The 13,180-nt window shown below is 48.6% G+C and overlaps 1 protein-coding gene across 3 annotated transcripts in view; it reads left to right on the top strand.

Annotated features, from left to right (window-relative positions):
• Positions 1–1,777: 1,777 nt before the first annotated feature.
• Positions 1,778–13,180, top strand: part of MXD4 (MAX dimerization protein 4) — a 39,062-nt gene continuing 27,659 nt past the window's right edge. Inside the window, exons 1-3 of one of the 3 annotated variants that reach the window (XM_054293153.1) lie at positions 1,778–1,885; positions 2,487–2,583; positions 11,823–11,852. In XM_054293153.1, the coding sequence (XP_054149128.1) occupies positions 1,822–1,885; positions 2,487–2,583; positions 11,823–11,852 (191 nt within the window). In that variant the 5' untranslated portion in view covers positions 1,778–1,821. Of the gene's footprint in view, positions 1,886–2,414; positions 2,584–11,822; positions 11,853–13,180 lie in introns of all 3 variants that reach the window. The other 2 variants (XM_054293144.1, XM_054293137.1) reach the window with 2 other exon arrangements.

Below are 13,180 nucleotides of genomic sequence, written 5' to 3'. Positions count from 1 at the left end.
AATGTCAAATTGTGTCTAAACCTACTTCCAGTTAACAGCAAAACTGCCACAAGGTTCAATGGTTTACAGTAAAAACTGTACTGCTTCACCCACATGCAGCAGGATTTCAACAGTTCAAGAAGCAAGTGGAAAATGTTACAGCAATATTTTTTACCTTTGCAATCTATGCACCAAATTCCCTTCTGCCTTGTAATTTACAATCACTCAGACTTCTCCTAAACATATACAAAATTCTCTTAAACTGCAATCACAATGCTGCTTTATCACTGCCTTGTATTTTCTCTTATCCCTGGTGCCTGGACCAAATGGCAGTAAAATGTGATCTGTTTCAGCAATGTTCAAGAGCCACATTACTCTTGTGCATCTGGGGCAACAAGATACAGACTAATACAAGATCAGGTGTAATGTATATGTGGCTTTACCACAATGCTGTAGAAACAGTAAACCATAATCCTTGTTTTAATCTGAATTGCTATTATCCTCTTAAAAGGAAACTCTGGCTGACATCTTTTGCCAAGGAATAAACACACAGGACAATACTCTGCATCCATCCTATATGCTGGGTGGCTCTTACCTACACAGTTCAATTAAAACCAATTTTTGGGTTTTTGTGTGCCCAAGTGCAATCCTGCAGGAGGACTGATTATAGGCTCCAGCACTTCTGGCCTGAAGATGTACCAATGTGTGATCACAGCACAGCTCAAAACATGCCTATTTTAAAACTACACTCGCTCGTGTTAAAACCAACCAGTTTTAGGCAACAGCTGTGCAGCAGCCATCCGAGATAAGGATGCAGAGTTCGGGTGGTGCGGGCAGGAAAGGTGCTGAGCTCTTCCTGCTCAACTCGAGCCGGCAGCCAGGCTATTCTGGTACTCGGCTTCTGTGCATCCAGATGACGAAAGGCAGCTGAATGTGCTGGCAAGGGCTGGAGGGCTGGCAGGAGCTCTGGCTGCGTTTCTGAGAGCTTCCCACTGTTTCTCTTTTTCAGCAGGTTCGGCCATTGTGCAGAGTTTAGTAATTCTCCTACGTCCCTGCGCGTGTTTTTACAGCGCTGCCGTTTGCCTCTCTCGCCTGAGCACCGCAAAGGGTTAAGGATGCGCGTGCCAGGCACATTTTCACAGCCCCGCCGGGGTCCCGTTAGTATGATCTCCTTCGCTCCCGTTGATTTCCTGCTATCCTGTCCCTGGCGGGCCGCTCCACCGCCTCACCGTCCCCTTTTCCCTTTTTCCCGTTTTCCCTCACGCTTGGCCCGCGCCCGCCCGGCGCGTCCCGCACGGCGCGTGTGAGGGGGCGGAGCCTCTCGCGGCCCCGCTCTCCGCCTACCTCTTCCTCACGGCAACGCCATGCCCCCTCTCGCCCATTGGCTGCCCGCGCCTCTCTCCCCGCCTCCCGCCGCGCGGCACGCGCCTCCCGCCCCATTGGCCCCCTTAGCCACCCTCATTTGCATGACGCCCCGCGCACCAATGAGCGGCTTCGGCCTTCTTAACTGCAAGGAAGCGGCCAATGAGCGTGCGAGGGGGCCGGGCCACCACGTGCTGTTGCTAAGCTTCGGCTTCTAAATTGTTACTACAGGGGCAGCCAATGAGCGCGGTCGGCGGGGATCTGTCAACATCCCCTGCCCCGACGGAGGGGGGGGCTCTGGCCGCCGATTGGTCCGGCCACCTCCTTACGTCCCGCCCCGCGCGCATTCTCCGCTCGCCATTGGCTGCGCGGGCTGCCCGTCCGCTGTGTGTCAAATGTAGGTTGAGCGAGGTGCTTAAAACCGGGAGCTCGGGAGTCCCCGCGCGTGAACTCGGCGCGGGGGGCTCGGGACGGGCAGCCATGGAATTGAACTCCCTGTTAATCCTCCTGGAAGCGGCCGAGTACTTGGAGCGAAGAGACCGAGGTACAGGGCGCAGGCGGGCAGTCGGTCAGGCACCCGCAGGCGCTCCCAGCCGCTCTCGGCCTTTGTTGTGCGGCGGCCGGGCCGGGGCAGCGGCCCCGAGCCCGCACCTGCCCGGGGGGGACCCGGGCTGCGCCAGCGGCACCGCGCTGGGGGAGCATCGCTGCTCGGATCTTGGCTTTTTTTAATATAAAACCCCCCAAGCAAAGCAGAAGGGGGTTGTTTGTGCCGCTCTGGATGGGGACGGTGCGTGTGGCAGCGCTCAGGATCCCTTTCGCCGCTCCGTGTGTGGCAGTCGGTGATTGTATGGCAGCTCCCCTCCCCCAGCGCAGCGTGACAAGGGTTTGCATGATCCGCCTCGTTTTTAATGTGCACTCCAATAATCCTCCTAATTTCGACACTTCGGTGTTGTTGGTTTTTTTTTCCCCTTTGGTTTACCGAGTTATGGGTTTTTTTTGTCTCTCCTTCTTTAAGAGATGCCAGAATAAAATCCAAACAAATCAACCGGAAAAAATTCTGTTCTTTACCCTAGCGTTCCTGCAAAGGAGGAAAAAATTGCATGGAAAAAATATATTGCCACTAATGCTGACTTTGTCCCTAGAAGCAGAACATGGCTATGCATCAGTGTTACCCTTCGATAGTGACTATTCCAGAAAGAAAACAAAGGCAGGCACCATGGCCAGAAAATCCCAGAATAACAGGTAATAGACGCACCGCTTTTTCAGAATGAATCGTCAGCTTTTCCAATGTGTCTAGCTTATGTGCAGTGCATACATTTATGAAAAATAATAACTAATCCAGTATCTCAGTTTTCCCCATCCCGGTAGTCGCCATTTTTCCCCTGGATGGGCTTGGCTCTGTTTTGATCTCTCATATAAACACTGCCACGCGTACACCATCTCCTTAGTACTCACTGCACTTCAGACCCATCCGCCCTCATCGCTCCTTCTGCTCCGCGCTCGCCGACAGCGTCTTTTGCTGCAGACCTAAGCACCATAATCGCCACCCAGATTTCTCTTTGCATGGCACCTAATTTCCCCCCCGGCATTCATTTATGAACCGCAGGCAGCGAGCCGGCCGCCTCCCCCACGGCAGCCCGGGCAGATGCAGCCTCCGGTTGCGGCGGCGCTGGGCTCCGGGCCGGCAGCGTGTGCGGGGCGGCGGGGGGGACACTCCGCCCGCCCTCCGGCCTCTCCGGGAGGCACGGGCTGGGAAGGTGCCGGAGCGAGCTTGACCTGCCCACGGGCTGTGCCGCAGCGCCGGCTCGCCACCCCTTCCGCCCGGCCCGCGCCCGCAGACGGGCCGGGTGCGCGGCTCGGCGCTTGTTTGTCCGGCTGGCGCCCGGTTCTGGTGCTGCCCCGCAGCCGCTACCTGCGCTGCGATGGCCCGAGCCGAGCGCGGCTGCGCGCAGGCTCCGCAGCTTTGTTTGCTGCTCGGGCTGTGTACGTGCGGCAGGCTGGCTGTCTTACGGGAACGCTGCCGGTCCCTGCCCAGGAGCCAGCCCGGCCTTGGGCTCTTCCCGCTCTGCTCCGCTCTGCTCCTCCAGGGCTGCTCCGGAGAGGACCGAGGAGCGTGCCCTGCTGGGCCTGCTTCGTCCCCGGGCAGCGATGCTCTGCTCTGCATGGTCATGCTGGCTGGTGGCTCCTGTAGAATAGCCTAAAATGAACTTGCTTTGCACGTGACTTGTTTTCCAAAGGAGCAGTGAGTCTCGGCGGGCCCGCTCTCGCTGCTCCGCCGGGCATCCTGCGGCCGGTTCGGATGGTGCTGGGGAGGTGCCCAGCAGGCGGCCAGGAGCTGCTCGTGGGGCACCGGAGGTGCAAACCGAAATCAAAAGCTGACGAACTCCCTCCTTGAGCAAAAACACGAGCTGCTGAGCGCCCTGGTGGTGCCTGCTGCGGCCGAGCTGTGTGTCTCCAAGATTACTGAGGGGGAGCAAATTGTGCCCCCGTGCCCCTGCTCCGAGCAAGGCAACCATTTTGGGGGCTGTTAATTGCAGCATTCCTACTTTGGTTTTAGTTTTAGTTGAATTCTTCGTCTCATCATGGAGCATGAGAAGACAGTCAGTTGATTTTAAAAGAGAAAGTCATCAGGAGTGGGAGGAATGTCTTGTGTCCTGAGACACTTTGCTCCTTAAGATTTTTAATTATTTTCATATAAAGTATGTTCACTGCCTTTAAAAAAATTCAAAACACATTTCATAAGTTTTCCAGCTGTAAATTGCTCCTTGAGTCGTACAGATTTCTTGTGTGTCTCTTGCATTCAAAAAATCTTTGTTACTTACAGAGCTATTATTCCATCGTTTCCTTTCTTAGGGCTCTTGTCATCCGCTGCAAAATAGTTATTTGTCTGAATTGTAAGCTGCTTTCAGGAGTTTTTAAGAGAGGATTTGTAATCTATCAAATACCGCAGAATTAAAAGATTTCTGGTTACAAATTTGCTAGTGTTATTGAAGTTGAGGCACACACATCCACTTGCAGTTACCTTGCTGCTTTTCTTCCTGCCTGCAGATTTGTATTTGTTTACCTGTTTAGCATGTTGTTCTGATTCTCACTCCGTAGCAGTAGCAACCTTCAAAAATGCCATCCTACAATGTGTACATCTGCTCACACTCTGTTTTCTTCTAGCTGCAGTGAAGAGATGAGGGATGGGTCATGTGTGTGACAGGACAGGACAGTGTTTGTCAGGGAATGGTTTCCAGTGCAGACACTGCCGGGACAGTGGCTGGTTTGGTTCAGCACGGGTACCAGGTTTGCTGGCTGGTGTGGGAATCAGAGGGACATTGCTTTAATGCAGCTCCCTGCTCCTTCAGGGACTGAGGGGCAGCAGCAGGGCCCTGTGGGTGCCTCTGCATTGTCCTTATGGGCTTTGTACCCATGTCCAGCAATCGCTGCTCACATTTTCCTGCATGCTTAGATTTGCAGGGGAGAAATTACCCCTGCATTTAAATATGCAGGGCAAAATACATGATATACACCAGCATCACTGTTTTATTATTATTTGGAGCTTAGAGGCTCTAGGGGTCGAGCCCCAGACTAGAGTGGATTTTTGGAAACACAGTTAATTCTTCCTAAGCAACTCAAAGATTAACAGAGGGAGACGACTGGCCAAAGTTCAGAGGGTCTGGAGTGGTCGTGGGTGATGTGAACCACCGAGCAGTGTTTGTCCATGTTGTTCCACTTTAACCATTTTCCAGACTCATTGGGTTTGGAGCATTAGATGCAGGGAGGCATCTGATTGCTAACAGGAGATTGCATACGTGTCTGAAATTCATGTCTTATTATTTCATTGTTTTTCTGGATTAAAAATACATACTTAAGGTTGGAGGAGTAGGATAGGAGCAGCTAACTGCACATTTCAGATCTGCAGGGGCATTGTTGTTTCCATTATCTATTTTTGTATCCTGCTGCTTGCAGCATCTGATCAGATTAAAAAGTGAGAGATGTATATATGCACATACATCGTGGTTTTTTTATGCCTTATGAGGTATACATATAGAAAAGCACAAAAAACATCTCCTTATTCTTGGAAAATCAGAAAAGAGGGGAGGAGGAGAAAAACTGTCAGATGTGAGGAAGCCTGGCATGCTGTACTCTTCTTTGTTCTGTGTTTTCCCCCCTGTGTGCCTGCCTGTGGGGGGAAGAGCACACCCCGTGTGGCACAGGTGTGCTGGCCAGGCACTGCAGGCTGGGTGATGGGCAGGGATGGATTCCAGCTGCCCTGGGCTTCAGCAAGGGCCCAGATCGTCCCCTCGCTGCCCTGCCGAGGTGCTGGTGATGTTCATGTAAGAATCTGTAGGATGAGACCCCCATCCCTTGTGGGTGGCTGGCGAGGCCCAGACCCGCAGGAGAAGGGGCAGGAGGCTGCCAGCCCTTCGGACAGGATGTCAGGTCTGGGCTAAAAGCTTGCTGGCCTCTTGACTGCAATTGAGTGAGAAGTAATTTTGGCAGGTTTCGATTCAAGCAGGGAAATATACCAGCAGAATTACATTTAATTAGCCAAAATCTAAACGCTTTCTGTCCACTGTAGGAATTTAAGTTTTTCTTTGTCCACTGTTAGCTTTGAATCAAAATTGAAAGTGGTTGTTAGCAGTTTGTTGATAAACAATATCCTCGGTGTCATTGGTAGCAATCAGACACAGTTTTTAGCCATTTCTGTTTCACTTGCACATTCAAATGTCTTGATCTTACGTGTTTTCTTCTCAGTTTCCTGTGATGTGCCCTTTCCCATGTCACACAAACCAAACTGCTTTGTTTTCTTTCTGGTTTGCTGTTCGTACCATGTCCTCAGCTGAGATTCAGACTTGTTTCCCCCCAGTAATTTTGACCAAAATCCTCTGGCAAATGAAACTGGATTCTTGTTTTGTGAAGAGGACAGGAGATTAGAGAAAGCCACAATATTATCTTTTGCTGGGAGGTAAACCTAGGTCACATCTTGTTACAATAATACTTATCAGGTACTTGACTATAGTATAATAAATGTCTCCGCAGAGCAGTGGCTGTACGTAGTTCCTAAAGCAGTGCCATGCAGTCTAATAATTCTTGTTCAGGTGTACTTAGAATTAAAAAAAAGGCATAAAACAAAGAACTGCATTTATTGCTATTGCACCTTGGAAGTGTTAATAGCAAATATTCAGAAGTCAAGCTTGGTTTTTGCTCTAAAGAAACAGATAGGTGACACGTGTGCGATGTGCTGAGGAGGAATGCGACACAAATCTGAAATTTGGTGACGTTTGCTCACAAGGCAAAGCACTCTCACAGAGGAACATGCAATCCTGCAGATAACTGGGCTTTCTTCTGCCCTGGCTGCAGTGACACTCACCAGGTGTTGGGTACCCTGAGCTCTGTCTGGGTTTGAGGTGTGTGTCTGCCCATGCACCAGGGAGCTCAGGCAGCTGCTTTGCCGTGAAAGGGTCAGAAATAAGTGAAAATGAAAAGCAAAATCTTAGTGTTAGATGCCAGTCTACTGAGGTCACAGTTAAATTTACTTTCAGAGAAAGGAATTGAATGTCGGTGATGCAGTGTGTTTGGCCTGTTAATTTAGGAGCTGGTTTATTGAAGGAGAGGGAGCAAAATAAATGCCGGGTTATAAATATATCTTCTGTGTCTATTAATTAATTAATATTTTTGCTCATATGTTATATAAATAGACATGTACTTCGTGCTGTGTTCTGGCAAAGGGTTATATGCAGAAAAATATGAAAGCGGCATTTGGATTTTCAAATAAAAACAGAGCCTAATGTCCAAATTCCTCTGTTGATGTTGGCTCATGGTGAGGGTGAACCTGTGGCCCGCAGAGCGAGCCCCTTGCTCTCTGCAGATGTTTTTCTGTGCCCACACTAAGCAGCTTAGGGATCGGGGCCTGATTTTTGTTTTATTTTTCCTTTTTTTCTTTTTTTTTTTTTTTTTTTTTTTTTGTGAGAGGCCAAGAATAAAATACTGCAAAGCAGACTGTGCAGACACAGCTGAATTTTCACCTGGATTTCTGAATTCGATAGATCTTTCTCCGTTTGCCTTCCTGAAGCTAGGACAGCAATTGATATTGCCACATTTGGTTTCAAAATAATGCATTTTAGTCCCAGTATAACAGACTTCACCAGTGGACCTGTCCCCCCTGAGGAACTGCAGTAGGTCTGCAATGTTTGGAAGCTGCACTGCTTGTGCAGTTGAGGAAAACAAATTGCCACCGTATTAGAAGCACATTCAGACCTGGCCACTGCAAACATGTGGCAGCACCAACTTGAATGTGATCCCAGAGCGAGAACTCTGCATCAAGGCTGTGCCAGTGTGCCTGGTTCCCAGATCCCTGAATCTGCAAAACTGGTTAAATTTTGCTATGAGGAGAATGCAAAATTAAATTTTAGTGGATTAATTTGGTACAGGCTGTTTCTTTGACAGGCTGTAAGCAATGCATCCAGTTTGAAACAAATGGAAAAAAACCAACAACCCAGAAGCTATGAATAATAGGCAGAATGTGTGCTTATGTTCAGGTTTGTCTGTGCTTTGTGGAGTGAACTGTAGTATTTTCAGGTGCATTCCACAGCAGGTTAGGTATGTGGACAGGGAATTTCCTGGAAGTGAATCTGGATCCTTTCAATGAAAAGCTGCACAGCAGTCATGGTCACACAAGACTGCAGGTGTAAGCTTTGTGCTTTTACACACCTGCACTTTTGGGAGTGGGAACTGGATGCAGACACTTAAGGTGTAGCACCTTGTAAAGCTTCCTGTTCTGTTTGTTCTTACTTTTTTGGCCTGGAGAAAAGGTGAAGTGCTTGCAGTGTAGTTCACATGGCTGCATGATTTGAGGTGGAGTTGTATCCTGCACATGGGCTGTACCACACCCTGGCAGTCCTGCCTGCACCAGAAAGCCCTGGCACTGGTAAGGTGCTGCCACTGTTTCAAGCACTTGGTTCAGTACCCTGCTTTGCTCCCTACAGTGCTTTAAAGTGCTTTGGCAACTGGAAGTGTATTGGCGAGTCACGGTCTAGACCTGCTGCTGTTAACACAGGGCAATAAACAGCACTGCCATACACCCCTGCTTTTGTCAGGAGCTGCTGCCTTCCTGCTGAGCAGATGCCCCTCTAGTGGGATGGATGGATGGATGGATGGATGGATGGATGGATGGATGGATGGATGGAGGAGTAGGGAAGCTGTCTGAATACTGAAAAAGGCTGTGCATCCTGCATACAGTGAAATCTCAGCCTAGCCTGCATGTGACCAGATCCTGCTGGCTCACCCATAAACTGGCAGCAGTGTAGGTGGAGGGGCCCTTGCCTTTTCTGTGTTAGTCTTGCAATCTCAGTTAGCACCTGTACAAATTTCTTTGGTGTGTCTGCTAAATGTCCAACCAAAAGCTGAAATCCAATACCTAGAATTGGGGAAAAGGAAGGTGATGGATGGGGATGGCTCTGGGGATGTGCTGTGAGAAGTAGCACAGCATCTTGCAGACCAATGGCTGCATTTGCTTGGTTCCTCTATATTCTTTCAAATCTTCTTTTGACAATTTCTTCACAAATAAAATTTATAGTCTGTGAACTGCTTGGCATTTGCTAAAGGGATATTAGAGCTGTCTCAGATCAACAGTGTAGTCTAAGCACCAGTGTTCATTATCCCTTTCTTGTAAATCTGTGATTTTGCAGAATTTCTTGTTGTTGGCTTTTTCTCTTTATTTTTCACTGAACCTTTTTACCTTTTTTTCCCCTCACTGCTACCCTCAACTTCCCCAAGCTTTTTGTGGAGATACAAAAAGCACTCAGTGGAGTGAACCTGAGTTAAACACCAGAAGTCTTCCTTCTCCTGAAGCCATTTTGAAAGGCTCCACAGACCATTTGTCTGCAAACCACAGTCATATATCTGTCTCTCTCTTATAAATACATATATACATATATCTTGTTAGTTGTGACCTACATCTTATCTTTACTAAATTAGTAAAAGACTCCATTTTGAAACAGGGTACTGGATTGTGTGGAGACCAGTTCTTATGGTTTTTCCCCTCACTTTAGGTTGCATAAACAGCAGGAGACAGATATTCTTGCCAATATACTGTGCTGGAGACAATGAAGGAAATAAAACCCAGTATTTCAAGAGAGGTTCATGTCTTCTAAAAACAAACCCAACCAAAGAAATCCCTGTCATGCTTTGTAATAGGGTATTTAACTTGCTCTGTAGATGGAGCAATTCTCAGATAAAAGGACTCTTAGTTTTGGTTCCTGCCTGGGGTCTGATAGTTGGGGCGTTAGTTGGCCCCTGTCACCTCCTGAAATGTGTGGCTGGTGCCCACGTTTGCACACTGCAGGCGTCGCTGGGGCTTTTGTGTCCCCAAGAGCTCTGCCAAGAGGCACATGGTCACTGCTGCTGGCTTTGGCAGCTGGCACCCCCACGGCTGTGTGCTGCAGAGCTGCCCTGGCAGGATGTACCTCAGGAGAATGCCAGGATCCCCTCCATGTGCCACAGGTGCCCTGTAGATGTACTGTGTGTGCAGGACTGCCAGCTGCTCACAGCATCTTCTCTCAGCCCAGCACGGCACTCCATGCAGGCAGAATTCCTTGGCCAGTGGTTCCCGTGCAGTTCCTGTGTGTGCTCACCAGAGCTGCTGGGAGCTGGCAGCTCAGAATGGGCCAGTTGGAGTGACTGTGTTCACCTTTGTGTCTAATTGCCAGAAGGAGTTCATGTCATAGGGATGAGTGCAGGCTGGCCTGTATTTCCTCTCTGGTTCCAAAGTTCCCTACAAACAGTGCCTTTGACAGGCCTGTTGAGGGTGTTTGGGGACAATGGTTCTCTACTGAACTTCTATTCTCCATGTGTTTTCATAAACACTGGTGGATTTAGCACGGTCTTTGTCAATTTTTGTGAACATTGGTGTGGAGAAATGATTGTAGAGAAAGTCTCACCTCTGTGTAGAGAGTAGGAGTAGAATTAAAAAAATTGTCTTAAGATAGCCAAATGACCAAGCCCACCTTGCCCTAGTAATGTAGAACAGAAAATGTGTTTAACACTTGTAGTGTTGCTGCATTGGTCAGGAGCACTTAAATGGCATTGTAGAAATACACACATTACTTGATCATGGCTGACTTGATGCAACAAAAATACATAAAGAATTCATTCATAGGCTTTTGAGAAAAAGGTAATGGTTGGCATCACTGATGTCTTGGTACCAACACTCTGCTGAGAGTGGATTGGCATCAGCGCTGAACCTTGTATGCATTTCAGTTTTACCTGCACAGGGGCAGTTCACTTGGTTCCTTGCAGGATCGGGAGCTGCACTGGCCTGAGATCAGCTGCTCGTGGGTTTGTTCACTGGATGTTTCTTGTGTGAGCTTTGCTTTCTATTTCCCTCTCTGTGCCTGGAGTGATGTTCTGCCGTCGGTCGCACCCAGGCCCAGCATCCAGCTCGGTGTGTGCAGGGAGAGCAGGACAGCTCGGCACCAGGCAGAATTGTGCAGGAGGGCTCCCAAATCCCCCTGGGATGGCTCTGCTCCCCCTTGCCCTGCACAAAGGCCCTCACTCTGCACCCCGTGCCCAGCTGCAGGCTGGGGCTGCAGCAGGCTCCAGCAGAGCTGCTCTGACATAATCTGCCAGCCCTAAAAGCTGCCACCGCCTCTGCATCTTTTGATCCTGACGTGCTGGGCATGTTTTCAGTGGGACAAAACTGAAAGTACGGAAAATTGCTGGTTCTGAGGCTGCGACAGTAACTTCATTTTAGGAATGTTTTTAATCTGGGCTGTGTAAATAAATAAAATGAATATTTTTAGCTGAATCAGTTTAAAAAAAAATCCCCCAAGAATTTAGGGCTGCCTCCTAATGGCAAAGAAACCGAGGCATTGGTTGAAGAAGAAAAAAAAAAATCTTTAATCCAAGTAGATTGAAAAAGGATAACATGCTGCTGCGGTCAGTACAGGGACTGTGATTTTTTTTGGGTTTTATTTTCTCTTTGTAGAATGAGAAGAATTAAGAGGATTCCTCTTTTGTTGCCATTAATATGTCAACAACAACAGCAGTGATTAGCTGCTGATTTTTCTTTCTGCTTTTCCATGGGCTTGAAAGCTGGCTTTTTGGGTGCTTTTTGCTCTTGCCTGTTGCCATTTAGATCTTCGAACACTTTCTACCCCCTCATAATTTTTCTTCACTGATAAAAATCTCGTGGGCTGTTTTTATTACTAACCTGCTCAGTTTTTAATGTTCATTTCTGTCTCTGAATGTATAGAACACTAATAAATGCAAATATATTATAATTCCCCCCAAACCTACAGTTTACTCATGGAAATTAAGTTGATACCCTGAAGAATATAAAAGTGAACTAATTTAAAAGAAAAGCTGTTTCATAATCCATGTTAAATACGTATTTTAGAGAACTCTTTTGCAATTTATGCAAGTATTGTCTTTAAAATATTATAAATCTTGGTTTATTTATCCTTTCCCTAATATTTCTTTTCTCTTTTTAATAGGTCATCACACAACGAACTAGAAAAACATAGGTAAGTCTTGAAAAAAAGATAATTAAAAGATGTATGGCTGACATTTGAATTACTGTGTTTATTGAAGAACATTTTGTTGAAATTGTTTTGATTCTGCAGTGAATAATTTATTAAGTTGGTTTTGGTTTTTTTATCAACTAAAATCTAATAATTGTAGTATTATTTGGCTTTTTTTCCCCCTGTTGTCTGGTGTGCTCTTTTTGAAACATCCCTAATAGTTAGCTTTGGACTGATTAATGCTGTAACTGGTTAACCGAATTGTTACTAACAAAGAATCTGATTGCAGCAACTGCTTGCTAGAGGTGTTAAATGCTGTAAGTACAAAGTATTTTTGTGATTAAGGTGAATGATTTTCGGGAACAATGTGTCACGCAGGGTTATTTTATGTTTCTTTTAAAGTATGGCTAAAGTGCAGTTAATTTTCATCTTGCATATCAGTACCTAGAGATCCGTTTTTCCCCTCCGTCCGTTTCCTTGGTGCTGCATGTCCTGTCCGCAGAGCTCAGCTGAGCTGGGGCAGGAGCGGGCGCTGCCTGAGCCCAGCCTGCTCCGGCCAGTGCAGCGCCGGGAAAAGCCGGGCTTAGCCGGGACAGAGCTTAGAGCAGCCCCGCGCGGTGCGGAGCTCTGCTTTGCCCCGTTCCGGAGGCAGCGTTCATCCCGCGGGTGTTGGACCGTGCCAGGGTGTGTGTGCAGCTGGGCCCTGGGCTGCGGGAGGGCTCCGGGAGCACCGCTCCGAGGGACACAGAGGGACAGCGCGGCCGTGCTGGCTCTGCCTGTCCGAGGGGACACAGAGGGACAGCGCGGCCGTGCTGGCTCTGCCTGTCCGAGGGGACACAGAGGGACAGCGCGGCCGTGCTGGCTCTGCCTGTCCGAGGGACACAGAGACACCGCGGCCGTGCTGGCTCTGCCTGTCCGAGGGGACACAGAGGGACACCGCGGCCGTGCTGGCTCTGCCTGTCCGAGGGACACAGAGACACCGCGGCCGTGCTGGCTCTGTCTGTCTGAGGGGACACAGAGACACCGCGGCCGTGCTGGCTCTGCCTGTCTGAGGGGACACAGAGACACTGTGGCCATGCTGGCTCTGCCTCTCGCTCCCACCGTGGCACCCTCCCTGCGGGGCCTCTGCCTTTCACTCACCATTCAGGCAGCAGGATAAACGCCCGTTCAGGTGTTTTTTGTTGGTTTTTTTTGTGTGTTGCTTGTGGTCATTCGGGTTTCACACATCCAGCAAAAGCGAGGGGGGTATATGTGGATATGATTTAAACCTGTTTGCATGGTCCTAAATAGGTGAAATGTGGTTGATGGCACAACAAGATTGAATTCATGGG

This window comes from Melozone crissalis, unplaced genomic scaffold (genome assembly GCF_028551555.1).
Source record: "Melozone crissalis strain CALT ecotype California unplaced genomic scaffold, PUWL_Pcris_2 ptg000006l_1, whole genome shotgun sequence".
Taxonomy (NCBI): domain Eukaryota; kingdom Metazoa; phylum Chordata; class Aves; order Passeriformes; family Passerellidae; genus Melozone; species Melozone crissalis.
The sequence above is the reverse complement of the archived record's forward strand: the minus strand, read 5'-3'. Positions and strand labels throughout refer to the sequence as shown.